At 31.7% G+C, this 22497-nt stretch overlaps 1 protein-coding gene across 1 annotated transcript in view; it reads left to right on the top strand.

Moving 5' to 3' along the window:
• The window catches only part of amon (prohormone processing protease amontillado), a 198415-nt gene that overhangs the window by 108280 nt on the left and 67638 nt on the right, over positions 1–22497 (top strand). The window contains exon 6 of the mRNA XM_076403257.1: positions 3282–3370. Within this exon, the coding sequence (XP_076259372.1) occupies positions 3282–3370 (89 nt within the window). The remainder of the gene's footprint in view (positions 1–3281; positions 3371–22497) is intronic.

Here is a 22497-nt window from a genome sequence, read left to right as displayed (position 1 = left end):
CAGAAATAAGTTAAACTTTTTGCATATAATATTTGATTTTCTGAATGACGATATTTGCCAAAACGATCATAAAAAGCTTCCGTCATAATCTAATACCTTTGAAGTTAACAAAAAATAGTTTATCTAGGCTATATCAAAATAACACATAATAACATTAGAACTAAATCATGAATGTAGTTATATCTATCGATAACATAGAATATATTACACCGTAAATTCTTCAAAATAAATTCGCAGTCCTAGTGTTTTCCATAAATATTCGATTTGGCACTAAATTTAGTTAACCAGTTCTTTACAGGAACGCAACGTCCAATATCCAATATTTAATTATGAACTCTTCTTTGATCGTGTCCAACAAAATACGCAGTAATTCGGCCAACGATACAAAAAATAAATGGGACCGTTGAAAAAATTCCGTAAAAGCCTTTTTTCGTCTGGCTTTTTCGTAAAATTAAAAATTCAATTACAGCTCCTCAAAAATTGATCCAGTTCTTTCCGTTGATGAAAGTTCAACAGGCAATTCAATTTCGCACAAAAAAGCTTTTTCCATAAGTAGACTTCCGTCTCTGTTAGCCAGATATGACAGAAAAATCTATTGGCCCATTTTCCAAAGATGGTGGCATAATAGAAATGGTAGGAGGGAGATTAACTACAACAAAAACTCGGCTTCCTACTTATGCCTCACTCGAATTTAAATCTGTAAAGAATGTTTCACATTCACGCTAAACCTTATTTTAAAGGTATTTTACATATGTATAATTTCAAACATATATAATAAAAACATATATAGTATATAAACATATATAATTTAAATATATAATTTTTACTCTATAAAATTTATTGTATTTTTTTCATTGAAACAATTAATCAATTTTGATTTTCAATTTTCACATTTTTCAATTAATGGTTCAAAACCGAATATCTTCTAAGAAGGTATCTAAGTTATTCATTTACCAATCAGGAGGCTTTATGTCAACAACCGTGGTTCGGAGCTCACGTTAAGTAATAGGTCCAGTTATAAATGTCAGCCGTGGGGAAAAATATAGATATATTTTAAAAAAGATATATCGACATATTGGCGAACAAAATATATGGATATGTGTACACTCCAACCCCAATTTTACACGCAAAATTCACTTGATGACTTGGTTTGGTGAAATCCCGATACAAAAGTTCGATAACCTCCTTCGAGAACCCTAACTTTTTAATATTGATATTGTATTCTGGAAAGTTATTACCGGATTTGCTGCTTTAACCTTAAAAACATTTGAGGCGTGGTTTCGAGAGTTCAAAAGTGGTGATTTCGATGTGCAAATCAGAGAACGTTCTGGTATACAGAAAAAGTTTTAAAATTCGAATTTACAAGAGTTATAGGATGAACACCCAACCCAACTCATAAACAATTGGCAGAAATGTTAAATGTGGCTCAAGAAATGATCACCGGCCGATTACGAGCAATGGGGAAGATCCAAAGACGGAAATATGGGGTCCACATTAATTGAATGACAGACAAATGGATAATCGAAAAATCATCTGTGAAATGTTGCTTCGAAGGTATGATCGGAAGTCAATTCTGCATAGAATAACAACGGGTGATGAAAAGTGGATCTATTTTGAAATCCCTAAGCCAAAAAATCATGGTTAACACTTTGCGAAGCTGACCGATGAACCCCAAGACCAAATCGTTCGCAAGACAATACTCTATGTTTGGTGAGACCAGAGTGGCGTGCTGTGTTACAAACTATTCAAACGTGATAAATAGTTAATAGTGATAACCACTGACAACAAGTGAACAATTTAAATCATGCATTGATCGTAAAACACCCAGAATGGGCCCGAAAATACTGTAAAATAATTTTACAGTACGATAAGGCGCCGTCTCATAAAGCAAAACCGATCAAAGAAGTGTTGAAAGTGCTTGAATGGGACACCCGCCGTACTCTCAAGACCTTGCTCCATGCGGCTATCAAATTTCCGCATCAATGGGACGTGGTAATGGTAAATCAATGGTAAATTTCAAAGAAGTTCCATGAGTAGTTTTTGCTCAAAGGCCAAACCATTTTTTTTGGGATGGCATCCATAAATAGCTTGAAAAATGGGCAAGATGTATAGAATCAAATAAATTGAATAAATTAATTTTTCCACTTTCTTGAAAATTATGCAGCTTTTTCCGAAAAAATAACCTGTAACAGCTTTCCAGTACACCTGCTGTAATAACGTAATAATGATTAACTCCATCGAGTTTTATGCCATTTAATACCTTTTAACAATTGATATGTCCACTTTTATTTTAATTTTCATGATTGCCGGCTTCCTTGGCGAAGGGTGAAGGCGACAGAATGGTCCTACTTCTGTTCCGATAGCGGCGGATTCGAATCCTGCATGGATGTACTTTATGTTTGTAATTTTAATTGTAAATGTCTTTTATAAGCAACAGTGGAAAATCCGACAAGGAAAAATCACAGTCACGCCAGTAACCAATCTGGGTAAAACCGTATGTTCTTCTGGGATAGTCTCTAAGTTGGTCAACGGCGAGTCAGTAGTCTTAGTGCCGAGGACCGTGGTTCTGAGCCCACGTTAAACTGTAGGTCAAGTCCAGAAAAACCCTTGTTAGTAAAAAGGAAACCTTAAAACATGTTTTCATGATTGTCTCATTTAACGTTATTTTCTTCTCAAATGTTTCTTCTCATTTAAATTATGTATATTAAAATACTTAATTACGTCACTTCTTATAACAACATTTTTCTATCTCCCACAGACAAGCATGTAGCTCTGTACTTATTAAATGATACAAAAATTCAGCAGGTATTTACAAAACAAATTTCAAACGAACAAGTTACAATCATTGAGAGTTAAGTCGTGTATGGAATCACCATGCAGATATGACAATATATTTATTTAATACTAATTTTATTGCATACTCAACAGACTATTGTAGTGTTAATTTCGATAAAACTGATAAAAAGTGTATGTGATCAAAGTAGTTTAAATATAATTAATTAGAATCTGTATGGAGGTGGTAACGAGGGAGACCACCTCCATGGTAACCTTAAATCACTTCATCACCTTTCTGTTTACACGAATAGTCACCTTAAATATCAAATATGTAAATACGTCAACATTTCGTACCTTTCAGCTGTATTTCATATAAATTGTACCATGCGTCAAAATAATATATTATAAATTCCTGAAAATAATACGTAATCTTCATAAAATATATCCACCTATTATTAATATACAATTTCAATGTATTTATTATATTAATGTTATATCTTTTTTAGCCATGGTACAAGATGTGCTGGCGAAGTAGCAGCAGCAAGAGATAATGGAATATGTGGAGTTGGAGTAGCATATGATTCCAAAATAGCAGGTAAAATATATCAGTTAACGCACACATTGTTTTCATTATCATCATCATCAATCCATAGCCGGCGCTCGGGGAGTATCTACTTCTAAACCAAAACCATGCCGTTGGTGCTGCAGGTTAGCGATCGGCTACAGTCGTTCTGAACAATATTAGTCTCCTAATTTTCAGATCTTTATTAATCCCTTTTTTTTGGAGGCTATTCGCTTGAGTTTTTTACACAAAATCTCGATTTCCCTACAGAAGTCTGTGAGTAAACCTCTCACTTTTCATTTGACAGACATATTCAAACTACTACAACCCTTTGTAACTGAATGTATTCCTCAATTGTGAAACAGAAACAACAGAAAGAAAGATGTATATTTATGTTTTAAACATCGCATTTGAAATACTTGAGTCTTACAGATGTCATACCTAACAGTGTCCAAATCTCGAAGCCATACTTAGATTATAAATAAAAGCATTTGAAGAGACGGATATTAGTCTTCATTGTAACACTTCTTCTCTTTTTTACTCATCATCTTAGAAGAGCAAACTTCTTGCAGCTTGAAAGATTCTCGTTATTATTTCAGCAGTAGATGACAATTTCTTCTTGCCTGTTACTCATACCAAATATTTGAACTCATGAACTTACTCTAGCTGCATTTACAATAGCAGGCAATCCGTCAGTTGATGATGCATATGAATCTACAGTGCCAAGAACGTAATTCATGAAAAATGTTAGAAGTTTGACATCAGTACCAGCCAATATAGCGCTATCATCAGCGAATATCAGATTGATCAAGGAGTTTGTAGCATCATATTGAACGCATTGTTTGTTTTTAAAAACTTTTCGCATAATTTCATTCATTGCTATATTGAAAAATCGTGTGGAGAGACATCTTGTTAGCGAGCACCGGCTAGAATCTCAAATAAACTTGAAATATCACTTCACACCCATATATAATTAATGGGACCATCATAACATGCTTGAAGAAGCTCAGTAATTTTTAGTGGAACATATTCTGCTTCCAAAGTTGCTCATACAGTCGATGGGAGAGCGAAAATCAATAAAAACACTTTCCGCATCCAATACGTCACTCCATTAGTTGACGCAGCGCAAAAATATTATCTACACAACCACGGTTAGGTCTAGAACCCACCTGCTCTTCTCAGCTTTTATTTGTCAGGTTCAAGTGTCAGTTGTATGATTTTCAAAAACACTTTCCCGGCAGTTAATAGCAGACTTATACCTTGACAGTTTTTAGAATGTTGAATTTAACCCTTTTTAGTGTAGAAACAATAAATGCTTTCTTCCACGGTGCGTCGTTCTGATCGCCAAATTTATATGAGAGACTGTTGAAGCCAGTAAAATAGTTTACCCACCGGCCTTAATCGTCAGCGTAATTAACCGTCGTCACTTGGCCGACTCCAGCGGTCTTATCACATCTTAATTTTTTTATTGCCGTTCGCAATTCGTCCATTGTGTTGGCTCGTCAATCTAAAAGTCGTCAAGTACACATTGCTTTACAACATCCACATAAAATAATAGTATATAATTAGACCTATTAATATTTCGATTATTATACTTTACTTGTTAGTAATTAGTACTGTATTTAAGTTACTTCAATATTTCTAGAAACAAATGAAATCAACAACTATAATATTAAATATCCTTTGAATATCCGATACATTTCCTCTGCATATCACTAGATTAAGCTATTATATAATAATTGATTAAGCAACGTATGTCATTATTCACACATGTTTTGATACATTAACTAGCGAGCGTTTTTTATTTATTCTATATAATGCTTAAAATTCAAAAAACAACAAACAATATATTAATATTACAGTTCAAAATAGAATTAAGACTACATAAAAAAGTTACAAATTATTTTATGTAAATGCGTTCTTTGTATATGTTGCTTTTTTTGAAAAAACGGCATAGTCTATTGACATACATATAAAATTTTATTATACGATAAACGTCGTAATTCGATCACTTTGAATAAACCACGTTAATTTATTCTGAACCAATAAAAAACCGAATGAAAAAAGGTAGGGATATTTTAAAATCTCCCGGGGAACAAGATGTCTCAATTTTTTCATCCCTTATTTATTATGGATTATTCGTTATCACGTACAGGTATTTTATTAATTCAGTTTTGAAGCTCGATCAATTATCATTCTTGTATGTACAAATAAACACTTAATTTTGTAATCTCTTCCAAAGATTTTACATCATTTTATCTTGTTTATTTTATAGGTAAAAAACAGTTTTCCCAGATATTTAACGCTGTCTACTTGCGGAAGTTCATGATGATTCATTTCTACTGAGGGACGTGTTCTTCTGCAAAGGGTGTATGTCATATGGGTATATTTTTTCTCATTTGCTTTGATACGCCACGTTTTCAACCACAATTCGACTTTGTTAAGATGAAGTTGGAGTTTTTTTGTGGCTGATATTGGACCCTCGTGTGATGATGAAACCGCTGTATTGTCAGCATATGCGACAACAGTAGTGTTTCGTGAGGTCAGTAGGTCAGCTATATACATAAGATATAACAATGGACCGAGAACACTGCCCTACGGAACACCCGAATATATGGGCTGTAGGTCAGTGTATTCATCACCTCGTTTGACAATAAAATGTCTGTCTGGATGTACGATTTCAGCAATTGAAAGTGCGTGTGGAGCAAAAGCTTTTTCAATTTAAGGAGCAGTCCAGTATGCCACACTTTGTCGAAGGCCTGAGAAATATCGAGAAATCGTTTCTATCGTTTTTCGAAAAGTTTTGAGATGACAGGTAACAGGCTTATAGGACGATAAGAGTCTTCTAATTTTTTCCCAGGATTAAGAATCATAATGATTTGAGCCACTTCCCAAGTGCTAGGAAAATAATTAAGTCTTAGCATGTCATTAAATATGAATGTTATTAATTTGATGCACTTTCCTGAGAGCTCTTTCAAAATTCTTCCAGTAATCAGGTTAAAACCAGGAGCTTTTGATTGCACCATTGATTTCTTTAAGTATTGTTTGTTTTACTTCCTTAGCAATAAATGTCTTATGTGGTAGATCGATTTGAAACGGAGTGTTAAGAAAGTTGTCTATCAATTATGTCATTATCTTCTATTGCGGGTATTTCAGATGGGTATGGATCAAATAGTTAGTTCTGTTCAAACCACCGCGGAATGCAGACGTGCCTTTCAGAACGCTCTGTTGTAAAAAAAAACATCTGTGTTACTGTAAGTATTATAAAAGTGCCGGTCATAAAAAGTGTAAACCTAGTCTCAACCATTTTAGGGTGAGAACGTGATTTAAAAGGTGCACTATTGAACGTGAGATTTAAAATGTATTTTTTATAAGCAAGACTCTACGTTCTGGGAATTTTCTTTTTTTATTTTCGCAACGGTAAAATCGTTTCGAGCGAGCAAAATATGACGCACGTAAGAAAAAAATTAAATTAAACATTTAATAACTATTAAGTGATCTGTAATGTAATTTCAATACGTAATGGCTAATCCACAACATCTTTCTGTCGATTTATCAATTGAATCACCCGTTATTCGAAATAACAATCAACTGCTAATAACTGAAACACCTCAAATGCACGAATGGAACACGGTTACAAACAAAAAACGCTCAAGAAGTCCCGAAGAACAATTAGTCCGAAAACAGACGAAAATCAGCGACCATTGGCTTCAAAATCCCCTCCCAACATACAACAGTTTCAGTGCTCTGACAGAAGAGACAGCAATTCCCAAACCACCCCCAATAACAGTATATAAGGTAGGTATTATTAAACATCTGCATGACTTGCTCAAGACAATATGTAATAATTACACACAATAAAAACAAGCGGATCTCAAACAATAAAGATTCAAATGTTTGACCTTGGACATTTCAAAATACTAATAAAATAGTTGCACAATAGAAACACGCATTATCATACTTTTCGGCCAAAATCCGAAAAAACTTTTAAATTTGTCATAAAAGGACTACATCACGCAACGGATACAAACACAATTAAAACAGCCCTAGCTGAACAAGGCCACGAAGTTGTAAATATACATAACATAAAACGTCGTGCAACAAAGGAGCCACTGCCAATGTTTTATATTGATCTGAAGCCAAAAGAAAATAATAAACATGTTTACGAGATTAAGTATTTCGACCACAATGTCATTAAATGTGAGCCACCAAACAAAAAGAATCATACCACAATACGCCAGATGCCAAGCATATGGGCATACCAAAACATGCTGTCGCAAGTTGTATAGATGCGTGAAATGTGCAGGAAAGCACGTGGTCGCGTGCATACTAATATAATTGCATTTGCAATTAATTGTATATAATTGCACACCTAAAACACGTGACGACAAAGTAAAAAGCGTCAACTGTAACGGTGAGCATCCTGCAAATTATAGAGCATGCCTAGTCCATAAAGCATTTCAACGAAAACTGTATCCAGCACTGAGAGAAAAAAGAAACTTACAGCCATCAAAACAGCCCATACCGTCTAACTCACCTAAAGCACCAATACAACATCCTCATATCTCATACGCACACGCAGTAACCAAGAGTCAGACCCAACCTAATATGCAGACAACGCCAATCACTACTGAACCTATAAGTACTATTAGTAAATTAGAGGAAATAATGGGAAAACTTATGGACCAAATGAGTACAACGATGAATTTACTCACCGTCGTCGTTATTAAGCTAGCCTAATGACTGATAACCACTACAGCAAATACAAATTAGCCGTCTGGAATGCTAATGGACTCCAGCAACATGCCAGGGAGCTTAAAATGTTTTTATATGAACAAAATATTGATATCATGATGGTATCCGAAACACATTTCACGGATAGAAATTATTTACGGTTTCCGAAATACACAAAGTCTGTATCACACTCAGATGATAAGGCACATGGAGGAACATCAATAATTATCCGTGAAATCATCAAATACTGTGAAATGTAATATATAGAAGCTAAAATAAACTGAAAGTCAAAGTTAAATTCGGCAACATTGTGAAATATTGATGTTTTAAATTGAGATGACTTGAGTTCACTGCTATTTTGAATAGACTATATGTATACATCGTGTTAAAAACCTTGATCGGTTTTAGAACTCATCGACAATATTTTCTGGTCAGAAAAGTAGTTTAGAGCAGTTGAACCTCCTCCAATATATTTAACCAATTTAGCGGCACGTAGAAAAACAAGTATTTTCTCTTATTCGGAATTCTCCAATATAATATTTAAAGTTATGTGTATCAGCATAAATGTATTTCTTATTACCGGTCATAATTCGAAAGAAAAATATAATCCCACTTAATTCAAATTTATGATACGTTTAAAAAATATATTTTAATCACAAATCTATTGTCTTTCTATTCATTTCTCTATCATTCATTCATCGTTATGTCTATGAAAAAGATCGACTTTACGAGAGTAGTCGTTGTCGTAGACATGTTCAAAATAACTTACATTCTGCATTTTTGAGTTAGTTCTTAAAGTGTACACTGAATATATATATTCTAAAATATATATTGGTAAACTTTTCCTCTTCCTTATTTGCCCTTAACCTGTATGTCAGATGGTTTTAGGCCTGAAATGTTACTAATATTTTTTGTTTATTTCTTTTGGATTAGTGCAATCACTTTTTATGTTCAAAATGAGAACTACAGCTTCGTAAAGAAATGCCGACTTAATCACAGTGTTGTATAAATGTCTCAGTTTTGCATATTTAGAGATACACTGTTGTAGATGTCTTTTGTAAATCTAAAAGCTGTATCCATTTTTTAACAGTGAATCATATTAGCGATCCTTACCAGTCCAGTTTCTTGAATAGTTTCGCTCAAATATTTGAAATGAGAAACATTTTGCCATATTTAGTTTCTAAAAATATCGACGCTAGTTTATTGTCAGTCATAAACAATGTTTTCTCAAATAAAATTTGAAGACATAATTTTCCTATTGTTTCTTTTAGAATTTCTATTTGATTTGAGCTATTTGGGTTATTTAATGGGTTAATCAATTTTAATGCCCGACTTTACTTTGTGCCACTCTTAGATTACGTATGTAAGATGAAAATGAAAAGTAATGCTAAGCCTCACTTCTGTTGTAATTCGAAGGGTTCCGATATTACTCCCTTAAACGTGAATTGAACGTTACTCAGTAACTAAATGTACAAATATACACATCAAATATATATAGCATTATACCAAATAATTTCCGAATTATATTAATAATACAGAGAAACAAAATTAGGGACACTATTTAGAATGTAAATAAATATTTTCATCTTCGAAATGTAAATGCAATTCATATCAAACTCAAACTAAAACCATTAAAGCAGATACACTTTTTTCAAGAACTTACACTATGTTGATATCTATATTTAATTCTTCCAAATTTTACACTTTAAATATTAAGCTTTGGGGACTAGAGTGTCGACCGCCGAGAAAAATATTTGTTTACACAACACACCACAATTTATTTCAACAAGGTGACAAAACGAAGACAAAAACAATTTATTTTTAATACGCATAAAATAAAAAGAAAACGAATCGTAGATCACAAATCTTTAGTATCAAAAACAGGTTTTAATACTCAAAAATCACCTAATATTTTACAGCCGCATGTTAGTGCAATATTGAATGCTAGTATATCTAATTATCAAGAATATATCATGATAAGTCACAATTTTTATTAAATAATTTACAGCATTTACAGCAATATTACAAATAGTTGAATTTTTACAATTAGTAATTTGTTGCAAATTTACATTTGTATAATCTAACAAACATTACAATCTCTACATGTTTCAATAACTTGTCTACACTCATATTAACAGGCACACTAGTACTTTGCTCTACATGCTCTGCTTTTACACTAAGCACCACACTACACCAGCTCTAAGAGCTTGGCCCTATAGAGAAGCTAAAAATATCTATTCATGACTCTTGGCAAATTTTCTAATAGTTAATAATGTTTTCTTCCAAGTCTCTACGGATATCGGTTCTCCTAAAGTACCATAGCGCGCCAATAGTACTTCTTAATATTTTGTTATGAACCCGATGAACTATTCTCAATACAATAACTGGATACCACGTTTATTTATTATATATAATAACCTTAACAATATGTTTATACAAATGTATTTAATTGTATGTTGACAGATCAGAATTTCCTCCAGATAGCCAATATATTCATCTAAATCTAATATCCAATTATTCTCTCTTCTTCTTCACATTATCCTTTCACCGTAGCTACTAATCCACTGTCATCTATGTGATAAGTCAAGTTACATTCTTGTAGTATCGGTTTACGTGTGGTTTGTCTATTTATTACATTTATACAGTTATTTCATACATTTGAATTTACATAATTACTAGGGTATTCAAGAAGTTTAAGAAAATGGAACAAGAATTTACGGAAATTACAGGTGATGATCATTATCAGGTTTCTCTATTCGGAAGCAGTTATTACATGTCCAAAAAATAAATGAAATGAACTGAATGTGTACAAAACAACTCGTATTTTAATAAGGTATTCGACTTTACCTATGATTTTTTGAGATGTGTACTTATACGCATTATAAATTTTTTTAATTTATAAAACTGGTCTCTTTCGGCTAATTTTTATATCCTATTGGTTTACAATAACAAAGGAAATGTACTATTTTGTCAGATTGGAAGTAATCTATGAATATCATTTCTCTTGCATTATTGATGTTAGTACAAGAGCTTCATGGCCCTAGATTCAGAACCATGGTTTTGGTAACCAAACTCCTCATCAATAGTGTTCTAGTTCTTTTTAAAATTACACTCAAATGATTTTTTCTTAGTCTTAGCGAATATATCATTATCCGCTATTGATGCATGGCTATGTTGATAGCGATCCGTGAGCTTCGTAAACATTACCCTTAACCATTCAACATCCAGTATATAATTAATTGTGGCGTTCTATCGGCGTTTTATTCAACACATTAATAAGATGAAAATTCTAAAAATAAAATAGTTCGATTTTTGTCAATACTTCTATATTTCGTAAAAAAACCTTTTAATTTTTTCTGTTGTTCGTAAATAAAAAAAAATTAATTACTGAGCCTCAAAAATTGATGGTAATATTTTCCATCGATGATAAGTATATTGACCGAACATACAATTTGCCTTTCAAAAAATTTATGAACTCGGCTCAAAAGTAAATTTTCGCCTTTGTTTTCCAAATATAAAATAAAATTTATCTATTTAAAAAAGTAGGCTTAAAACAAAAAACAAGGGAGGGTCATAAAGAGAGCCTTAAATAATTCCTTCTGACCTAAATTTATATAAAATTTAGAACAAACTTATTTTATATATTATCTTTAAGACTATTTTTACTTACTTTATTTACTTACTTATATTTAACTACTACTGTCTACTGGACTACTGACTACTATACTACTGACTACTGTCTTAACACTAATAAATTATTTGTTTTTATCCTAATTAACTACGGTTTAAAATTACAAGTACTTATTCTACGCTAGACACTTAACACATAAATCACTATTTTTAATGTGCACTGAATTTTAGTTATAACTTCACTGAATTAGATCAAATAGTTTCTCTTTAATTTTCTGACTAAGCCATCATTATCTAGGGGATAGAGAACCTCGACATTGATGTATTGATAGAGCCTCTGTTCCTATCTTTGGGCATAGTTCTTGATAACGTTTTCGACAGTTTCTACTTTTAGGTATTTAAGCAGATGTCGAATGTAACATGAAGCACCAACAATATATCGCATACCATGTTTTGGAACATTTGTATGATATTTCTATTGCTTTGGCTTATAGCCCAGAGTAAAACCCCATAAATCCACACTGGTTGCAAACCGTGATAGTACTTAGTACCTGATTCTTTTTCTGGTAAAATAATTAGCACTGATTTATTTTCATTTCTGCTCGCCATTTTTCTATCCTGCATTGTATTTCGGCAATAGCTGCTTGTAACATTTCAGTTGTTTCACTGTTGTTATCTTCAATGGCAAAGATTACAGTATCATCTGCAAATGTAGCAACAACAGCAGGGTAATGATTTAACGTCATCTACTGTATGAGATTTCAACCTTTTCTCAAGATTGTATGCAAATCTTGTAGCCTTCTATTGATTTTCTCTGGCCCAGCTCCCGTTTGCTGCGTTTTTTGGGTGATTTGTATATTATGTTTTATATCGTCTGAATTAAATAAAGAATTGTTTGATAAAATATTGCTTAAGTTCTTGCTTTTTTGGATGAACAATCGATTTGAATTCCAGGTCATAATTTCGAGAGTGTTAACTATAAGTGAATATTTTAACTTAATATTGAACACGTGAAAAAATTGGGTTTAAAAATGTTGAAAGGAACTTGATGAAAGAACTTTGGGAACCGAGGTGGGTCTCGCTCTGATTAGCCATCAACATTTTTAACTGAAGTTAGCACCGCTAAACTGAAAGAAATGATGAGTGAGTAGCAAATTATTCCATAAAGGCCAGAAAAGTAAAATTTTAAATGTGTTTTTAATTACGATAATACCCCAATCACAAGTTATCATTGTAAACAAATTTTAATAAAATCGTTAAATTAGCATCATTATTAATCCATTTCTCTGAAAGAAACATGTAGAATATACGTATGAAAAATGTTTGAGTTTTGAAAAACTATTGAATTACTCGTTGACAAAACTGTGTTATTTTTGATAGGCTTGCTTGAATATGGTACCAATTGTGTAAGAAATATCAAGGTATAAACCTCCTATCTGGTGTTGGGAAGGTATGGTTGAATATCATGTAAATTAGATTTCAAAGACCTAATCCAGATTTTTGCGCCACGCCACCTATTGGGGAAATATTGATTTTCGCTTTGCTTTCTACTGTATACACTGATCCACACTTTGGGCAGATCTTTTCAAGCGCCTTACGATAGCTCTAATTGGCTGTATGCGAGTGCGAAATGATTTTTCAAATCCATTTGAGGCCCATGTCAGTGTCTGCCAAGGAAATGTCGGCTTCTTAACATAATGGCATAATGCAATAATGCGAAACGTTTTAAATCCAGACATGGCGTTTAATATAATACTACAAACTCGATGAAATAAACGTTGAGGCTTTTAATATTCTTCATGATATAGCAGTGCGAAGCTGTATGGTTTGAGAATTAATGAAGAAAGGAACGAAGTATTTACAACTGACGGACAGCCTGCTATTGTAAATGTCAACGGAATCAAGTTAGAGCAAGTGCTGGAGTACTTAGGATTAATGATACAGGAAAAAGATGGTTGCAGGGTACAGTAATAAAGAGAAAAAGGAAAGTCACAAGAATCGATCAAGCGACAATAGCTTTTGCTTATATAATATGGTGCGTATGTAAAAGAGGAAATATTACAAATATGACTTAAATTCGCGTCTGCCTAACGCTTATCTTGCCAGCCCTTCTCTGTGGTTGCGAGGCTTGGACGCTGTTGTGGTCTGACATCTATAAGTTTGAAGTCTTTCAAATCCTGTGTCTAAGGCAAATGCTACATGTTTCTCGCCAAGATCGTATTAGAAATGATGCCATTCACGCACAACTGAAAAACAAATTTTTAGAGACGCAAATTACTATGGTTTGAACATGTTTGACGAAAACAAACTGCTTCCTCACAGACATTTGTGGAAAAATTGACCTTTTGGATGGAAAATATATCAATCTAAAAAATAGGAGACTAACATAGTCTGAGAACATTTGTGCCCGACCGCCAACTATGACAAAATTTAGTGTAAAATGCAACCAACCGCACCAACAGCTTCCATATTGGTTGGGAAGTATACACTAGGTATGATTTAATGATTCATAGTATATGTTACAAGGATGGATTGGGGAAGATGATATTGCTTAGGAGCTATATTGAAGTTCACTTACTTTTTTCATAAAATGTACATCACATGCGAAGAACAAAAATTTTAATGATTCTTCAGATTATTGTCATTCTCCATTTTCTATTTAGAGGATGACTAAATATTCTTAACTGCGACTAATCAAATGATTAATCATGATAATTAAATTATATTGAAGTATTTACATTTTGGTCTAGAAATAAAAATATATTTCCTTGAAAAAAATAATGAATGAATGAATCTCTTATAAAAGAAATTGTAACTTCATAGCGTGTGAGTCCTAGCATATAATGTATAGATGCTAAGGTCCACATCAGCGAATTCAGAGATTCATTATTTATATATTTTAAGCTTTGAAAAGATGAAAAAAGTAACTTTTTGTCCATTTCTAGGCTAGAATACGTTAATATATTCAAAGATTATTGTGTTTAACAATAATGCTGTTCAATTGATAGGACAGTTACGATTTTTTTTTATTGAATATTTCGTTTCAGTGTGAGATTATGCTGATGTCCACGGTAGTATCAATTGTACTCAGTAATAGTAGGGGTAGTAGTAGTAGTGAAATATTTATATTATATATTTTTATTAAGAATATATTATATATATATATATATATATATATATATATATATATATATATATATACATAATAATTGTTTCATAAATTATAAATGATTAAATAATATAATTCATTTCATTACATTGATTATAAAAATAAAGGAAATCAAAATTATCGATGGAAACGATATTATGAAAGCAAATGAATATAAAAAAGCTTTAATAAAATATTTTTAACAAAAAATTGAACCGACTTAGATTTACCGAAACTTAAACTTAACTTCTTAAAAAAACGTTTTAAAATAAAATATGTACACATTAATCGTTGTAATAGCTAAATAAAAACAAAAAAAAAACTTATTTAACCTATCTACTACACGTATTTTATATTCTATCGTATACACACAATTTAGCTTTATGCCACCTAAACCTACTTATCTATTTACAATATTATTTTAACTACTACCAACTGATCAGTTTGAAGTCAGTATTTTTTCTCTTTTTAGAATTAGATTTATTTACTCGATAAATTACGCAGTTATTTTTTTATGTATTAGAATGGATAGGCAAGTAAGAGTACCCGTATGAGGAAAAATAGGAATAAAGAAACAATGATTGAAAACGTTTCAGGCCCTGGGTTTCGCTACCTAGTCCAAGTGATTTTACAAATGTTCCAATCAAACTAGAATAAAAAACTTGCTGCACCTTTGGGAATCAAACCCTCGACCTCGGCATGAGTGCTTAAACTTCTAGCCATTACACCATAGGAACAGTTGCCTACGATATGGTTAGTGCTTAAAAAGCAGACTGAATGGCTCTTACATTGAACTATTTCCGATTATTCGTCATATCAGTTTAGCAATAATATTAAACATTTATCAATTTACATAAAAAATATTTGAAAACATTATACGTGCCTTTGAAATTTGAGGTTTTTAAGGATAATTATAAAATGTTATAATATAATAAATATCTGTAAAAATTCGGTTCACTGTAATGTATTTATAATTAGTAAAAAATGAAGAGCTTTTAATAATTTTAATAATAAAAATAAAAAATAGAGAGCTTTTTCTGTCTGTTTATTATGAATTTTGCGTTATCACGTACAGTATTTTTATCGATTCGATATTAAGCCTCGATCAATTATCGCTCTCTCCCGTGCAAACAAACACTTATCTGGGTCTTTCTTATAGTATTTACCGACAATGTTTATTTCATCGATATAAACGTTCTCTTGGACATAAATGCACATATTTTTATAATTACATTTTACATAAACACAAATATAGACATTAACTTAGTTCTGAGAATCATTTGGTCTTTAACCCCAATAAGTGACCTTGTTTTGTTGTTCCATTATAATAACTGTTGAAAGTCTATCCTCTACACGTTACATTATAAATAGGATTTCCAATACCAGTTTATCAAATTCCCCAATAATCTAAGTCAAATCTCCCAAATTGGGGAGAAAAATATGCGGATTTCCCCAAATTTCCCTTAAAATTATATTAAGAAACAAGTTTCATCTATTTAAATATTTTTTTTATTTCCATAATATGCAATAAAACGGGATATAAGGAATTATAACGTTACACCTTTTTCCGTGTGTTTTTGCAATCATTTTTCTTGATAGGTTAAACTTGAGACCGTCGCACAACTCCTTGTGCCATTAAAGTCAGTAAAGTATTTGTATTTAATTGATTATGATTCCCTATTTATACATTTGTAATGGTCTTAAATGTTCGCTCAACCTATACGTTCGAAAACTACGGTATAAACAGTCACAATAAGGGCATCACAATTTTTATGTTTCGAAGCAAGTACTATCACGTAGTGCTTTTAAAACAAAACAATTTACTCTAGTAGCACTCACTATCAATGTTATCTTCAGGAAGTTCAAGCTCTTGATGTTGATCAAAATCCAACATAGAGTCTATTCAAAGTTTATTTGTATGTTGCCGCATAAAATCTGAGTTTTAGTTCAGTTTGGCTTTTTTATTGAGCATTTTTACGTTTAGTTCTTGTTTCCTTCCATTGTGTGTTTACTTGTCAAGTCAGTATCATGTTGATATCACTATATATGTTATTTTTTCTGCTGCTAGCTGTGTACACCATTCTTGATAAAATTAATCACTGAAATCTGCCTAATACATTTACCATATCTGAAAAACAGTCAGTATTCATTCTCTCTTCATATATTGTAATCTAATGCACATGTTTAATTCCGAACAATTAAAATCATGTGTGTGCTCACAAATCTTTCACACCCTACAATACTATTTTCTACAGTTATATTCTATTAAATATATGCATATCTCTAGTTGTTTCCACTCTTATCATCCTATCTCAGGAATTTCCAGCATTGCACAACGTTATCACATATCCTGAAAGTTTCCTTTAGTCACTTTCACCTTCCGAATCACCGTCTAAGTCAATCACTAAACTGTTAATTTCCAATCTGTCTAAAACATGTTGACAATCCACCATTTCTCAATTACTTCCTCTGTATATTTTATCAAATTCATCCAAACCGAAGGCATTATGGTCAACAAGGCTTCCTTCCACATATCCAAACAGTTTTTGATGGAATATCCTTCTCGACCAGTACTACCCCTCATATTAACTCGATTGGATTGAATATACAGTGATAGGGAGGAAATCATAATATTATTTGACCATATTTTTCTGCCATCTGATTTACTGTATATCTTTGTTCGGGCTTATTGCTAAAAAAAGTAAATTTCAAAAAACGCAATGAACTATTTCATTTATATTTACCTAGTAACAATTTGAAATAATTCAGTTTTTATCATAATCTCTTCAAAACCCAATTCATATTTTGAGAGTAATTCCTTCATTGCATCCTTTGTTGATAGTACTGTTGGGATTTCTTCCACCAGTGTACTATGATATGGTGCACTGTCCAAAATAATAACTGATGGTTCCTCCAGGTTTTTTAACAATTGATTATCAGACCATAACAAAACCAGGTTATGGTTCATTTATCCAGAATAGTCGCCCTTGGATTTGGAAGAAAGCACTAATTCTGCACCAGGAATAAAACCATTCTTATTACCTGCATGAATAACAATATATCTGCAATTAATTATTAATAAATATTATGATCAACAAAACCTAATCAAATCTAAGCAACACGCTAAAAAACATTTTCATTAAAATTGCAGCAACTTATAATATTTAATATCATCAATAATTACCTCTCTAACGGAATTTACGGGCAAAAGGGAGCCTTCATTATCTCGTTCCTTTTCGAAATAACTTATTAAAGCTGCAATTTGTGACCCTGAATATCTATTGTTTTCGGCATTTTCAAACAAAGTGATATGATATATTACGGAGCGATTTAAAATTTATCAAAATAATCAAAGCGCTAAAATAACATTTACCTGTTTATAACCCTTAGTAATTATAACAAATATTTTGAATAATTTTGAGTATGTCTGACAATCGGGCAAATTTGACAGGCTCACTACTTTACGTATTCCAACTAATTAGACAGGAATATATTGTCTGATTCTAAAACGATTTTACAAATTGCAGCGTCCAATACATTAAACATATTGATGACGCATATACAAATAAACTTTGAATAGACTAGAGCATGAGCTCGCAACTTGTCATCTAATTTCTGTGCTGTCACAGATTTATGAAGGATTGGAAATCACTTATGCACTGATATCAGTGTTTTAATTTGTGGCTTTTGAGCTTCTGGTGAATTTTTTTAAAAGGTCACTGAAATCAAATCGCTTGTAATGTCTGACGTCATTATATTATAACATTTTTGGCATGTTTTTTAGAAATCTGCAATAGCACCAGAACGTACATTTTGATCTATTGTCAAAATGTCCGTACTTTCTCTCCAGCTTTTAATCCATTGTATATTTCGTCGAAAACTAGAAAATGTATAGAATTGCTGAAGTCAGCCTTTAAAATATTAACACAGGTCTAGCCGTAGTTAAGTTTAAGTTAGCAGAGCGCCTTAAAGTTAAAGAAAATTTTAACGAACTAGAAAGATGCTCATTACGTAATCGTATCTAATACTCCAGTATGTTGTAATGCGGCTATAAGAAATTAATAGCATTTTGTTCTTAAACAATTTTAAGAAGCTAATTTTAATTCGGGTTTTCTGAAAAGAACAAATATATTTCACGAATTCGAAATCCACAGGTGCGCTTAAAATTAACGTAGATCATAGCTCAAATTCAGGGATACCAAACCAAACCAATGGCCTTTCAAGAAAAAGAGCAAAAGATATTTATATATTAATGTGACTAGCATTATATAAATACAGTACAACCTCGATATAATGATCTATACCTCGTTATATTAAGTTATTCATCATAATGAGGTTTGCTATAGAGGGGTTAAGTTGGACTGCAATTCACTGTAAAAAAGCAAGAAAACTTTATTTATTACGCTCAACATTACATAGATACTCATCTGCTTAACCTGTTAAAACGAACAATTTCAACTAATAAAAGAAAACAAAGTATTTTAATGAAAACGGTCAAAATTCGCATATCAACATAAAAAAATCAACATTGTAATTATGGTAGCTTGGTCTTCATTTTGTTTGTGTCAATTAAGGAAAAAATCATAAATTGTGGTATGTAACCAACGGTGTCAGTTATAATTATCCAAAGTACAATCCAATTCCATGATGGATTTAACTAGACCGTCACTTAAACCACACTTTTTGAGAAATATACATTTTATTGCATCTAGAGCGTTACGAGCATCTTTTATAGTACATTCATGTTGATTAATTTTACTTTCGTCTTCCGTTTCTTCATTAGCAACGGTTAACATAGATGCGACAATACCGGCATAACTGAGTTCTTTACAGACCTCCACAGAGTAAATCACCATCAAAAATAACAAACTGTTTGAACTCAGTCTCTTGAATAATAAATTATTCTTAATCTCTCTTCCGGATGATAGCAAGTTCACAGAGTGGCTGGTCACTCTCACCATCACATGGAACTTTAAATTCACCCTTCTTGAAGCAGTTTCTGGTTATTTCTTCACTGACTTAATTAGCTTTAGTAATCATACATATGTTTGTTGTAGAATGTGAAGTCTCCATGTGGAGTATATTTATCGAAAAACATAAGAATTTTCTTCTTTTCTTTTCCATCTCCTTATCAATACTTTTATAGAACTACGAATCCATCGATTGTTCGCACACAACTGTACATGTCCCAATTCTACTGAGAACTGTTAGGTTTTTTCCTGAACAACAGAACTTAGATTGCCAAATTTTATCTCGACACTGTTTTAAATATCTCAAAACACTCTTCGTCCCTGTATTCACATAATTTAACAGTTTTATTGCTTGCACGCAAACCACATTCTTCGGAAAATTTTTCATTAAACTTTAGAATTGTGACCGATGTACTTGTAGGAATTTCGAACTCTTTAGAGACATCTGTTTTTTATTTGTAGGATGTTGTTCTGCATATTTAATGATTTTTCATTTCTCTGCCACGTTTCCCTGAAATTGTAATTTTCCGGTAATTACAAACGGCACTGTTATCTATATTTTATCTATATTTTGAAGCGACTAAACAGGTTTTTGTTAAATAAAAGGTATATTTTGCATTAGCAGTTCTAGGGAATTTCGAAATATTCATTAAATCGAGAAATTCGTTATATTAAGGTTACACTGTATGTAGTATCAACAACTAATCCAGTATATTCAGATGATTTGTTCTTCAACAGTACCGAATTTCATTTAAGTTTAAAGTACATAATCACAAACGTATTGTGGGTTTTCACTAGCAAATGTATACGTTTTTTACAATGAGTCTTGACGTATTCCGTCATGGTAAAAGTTGTTTTTGATTTAACCTAAAAAGCCAAAACAAAGCAAGTAACTTGTTCTCTTTATCTGTTTTAAACCGATGTTATTTTAATCCACTAAGAAGCTTTTAGAGGGACTAGAGAATTATAATATGACCCTGTTATTTGTTTAATATATCAAAACTTCTCTGTAAAACTTAAAACCGTAAAACGATGTTTGGTATTATAAACATGTAATGCTACTTTGATTTTCGTTCAGTATGTTTCAGTAATTAAGAGGAATCATATAATATATTTAATAAATAATTAAAAATAATCAATTTTTCTATACTCTAATTTTATACTATTATTGAACTGAATAACAATTCCATTGTTCTTTAATGTAAACCGAACCCAAATCAGAAAAATTACTAAGTACTTGCCAGACTAACAGTTTTCTATGAAATAATTGTATTAAATTATGTTTAGATTGAAAAAACTACTTACTGTTTTTATACATTTCGTATATTTGATCTCTGATAGAGCTAACATCAAGCTGATCTTGATTCGTCACCCGTTTTGCATAAGTAAGGTTTATTTTTGGTGAATGTAAGGTTATATAGTTTTTTATTGTTTGAGATATTTTAGTGCCCGTCCCGTACTAATATTCAGTGCAGCTGCAACGTGCAAAAAAATATTTTCAATAAAAACCGCCGCGATTTGGGACAACATTTACCGGTATATAACACATAATTATACAACAACTTATGCAGGCTTATTCAGTTACATGTTCGAACTTGTCAGAGAGCATTCTATCTCTTTTTAAATAGAATAAAATGAGAAGGAAATATTATGAGACTGTAAAACGAATTTGCAACTTTCGACATGCACTACTGTTTTGAACAGACCATAGTAGCCATTTTGTCTCCGTTTGAATTTTTTCCATTGTATATAAACATCTGTAGTTATTTAAATCATCAACTGTTAAACTGAAAGTATTTTCCGTTGACATCAAAATTCTAACAAATAGAAATCGCTGATCAAAATATATGCAAGCACCTGAAACCTCAGAGCCCCTTCACTCGCCTGCTTTATTATATATTTCTTTGAAGTCTAGAAATCTAGAAAAAGTCTATATTTCCCCAGTTAATACATCATATAATATGTTCTATGTTATAAAATTATAAGAATAACACTGAATAATAGAAAAAAACCCTTACAAGGTACTTTATTTTATTTAGTTGTCTCTCTTTATAATTTCTATCTTAACAGTATTATTTTTGTTAACGTCAGTTCTATTAGTTTAACGTTTACGGCTGTTGCTTTTTAATCTTTGTAATTAATTTTCACCACCTGGCAAGAATAACAAGACGTGGTTCAATTTCGCTTCCCTTTAATCAGTGGGGATATACATCAATGTAAAAGATAGTGTTTCTCAACTTTTAATTTAATTAATTAAATTGCTACGAAAACTCGGAGTAACTTCCGGAGTTTTATCCGTTGATTAAACGCATTCAGAAGAATGTAAGCGGAAGAACGCAAGTTTTTTAATGAATGCACACTTAATAAAATATAAAGCAGGTGAAATGCGGAAATTTATTTTCACATTTACGCGCTGTTAATACATAAATTATGTTATAACTGTTTATTTTAATAAAAATTATTTCAAGAAATACACGTATTGTACGCGTTACTGCATATATTTAAAATAAATGTTTATAATTCTTCATAAAGATTCTTCATAAAGTTAATTATAAATAAATAACTCAGTTATTTCGCTAATTCTGTGAAATGTATTGATTACAATTCAATTGATATTGTTTTTCCATAATATCAGCATTATCTCCAAGGATAAATTAGGTTTGGATCACATTGAGTAT

This window comes from Rhynchophorus ferrugineus, unplaced genomic scaffold, assembly GCF_030347505.1.
Source record: "Rhynchophorus ferrugineus isolate W39M unplaced genomic scaffold, kcgeb_rfMv2 rfM4, whole genome shotgun sequence".
Taxonomy (NCBI): domain Eukaryota; kingdom Metazoa; phylum Arthropoda; class Insecta; order Coleoptera; family Curculionidae; genus Rhynchophorus; species Rhynchophorus ferrugineus.
This window is presented reverse-complemented; position numbering and strand designations above follow the sequence as displayed.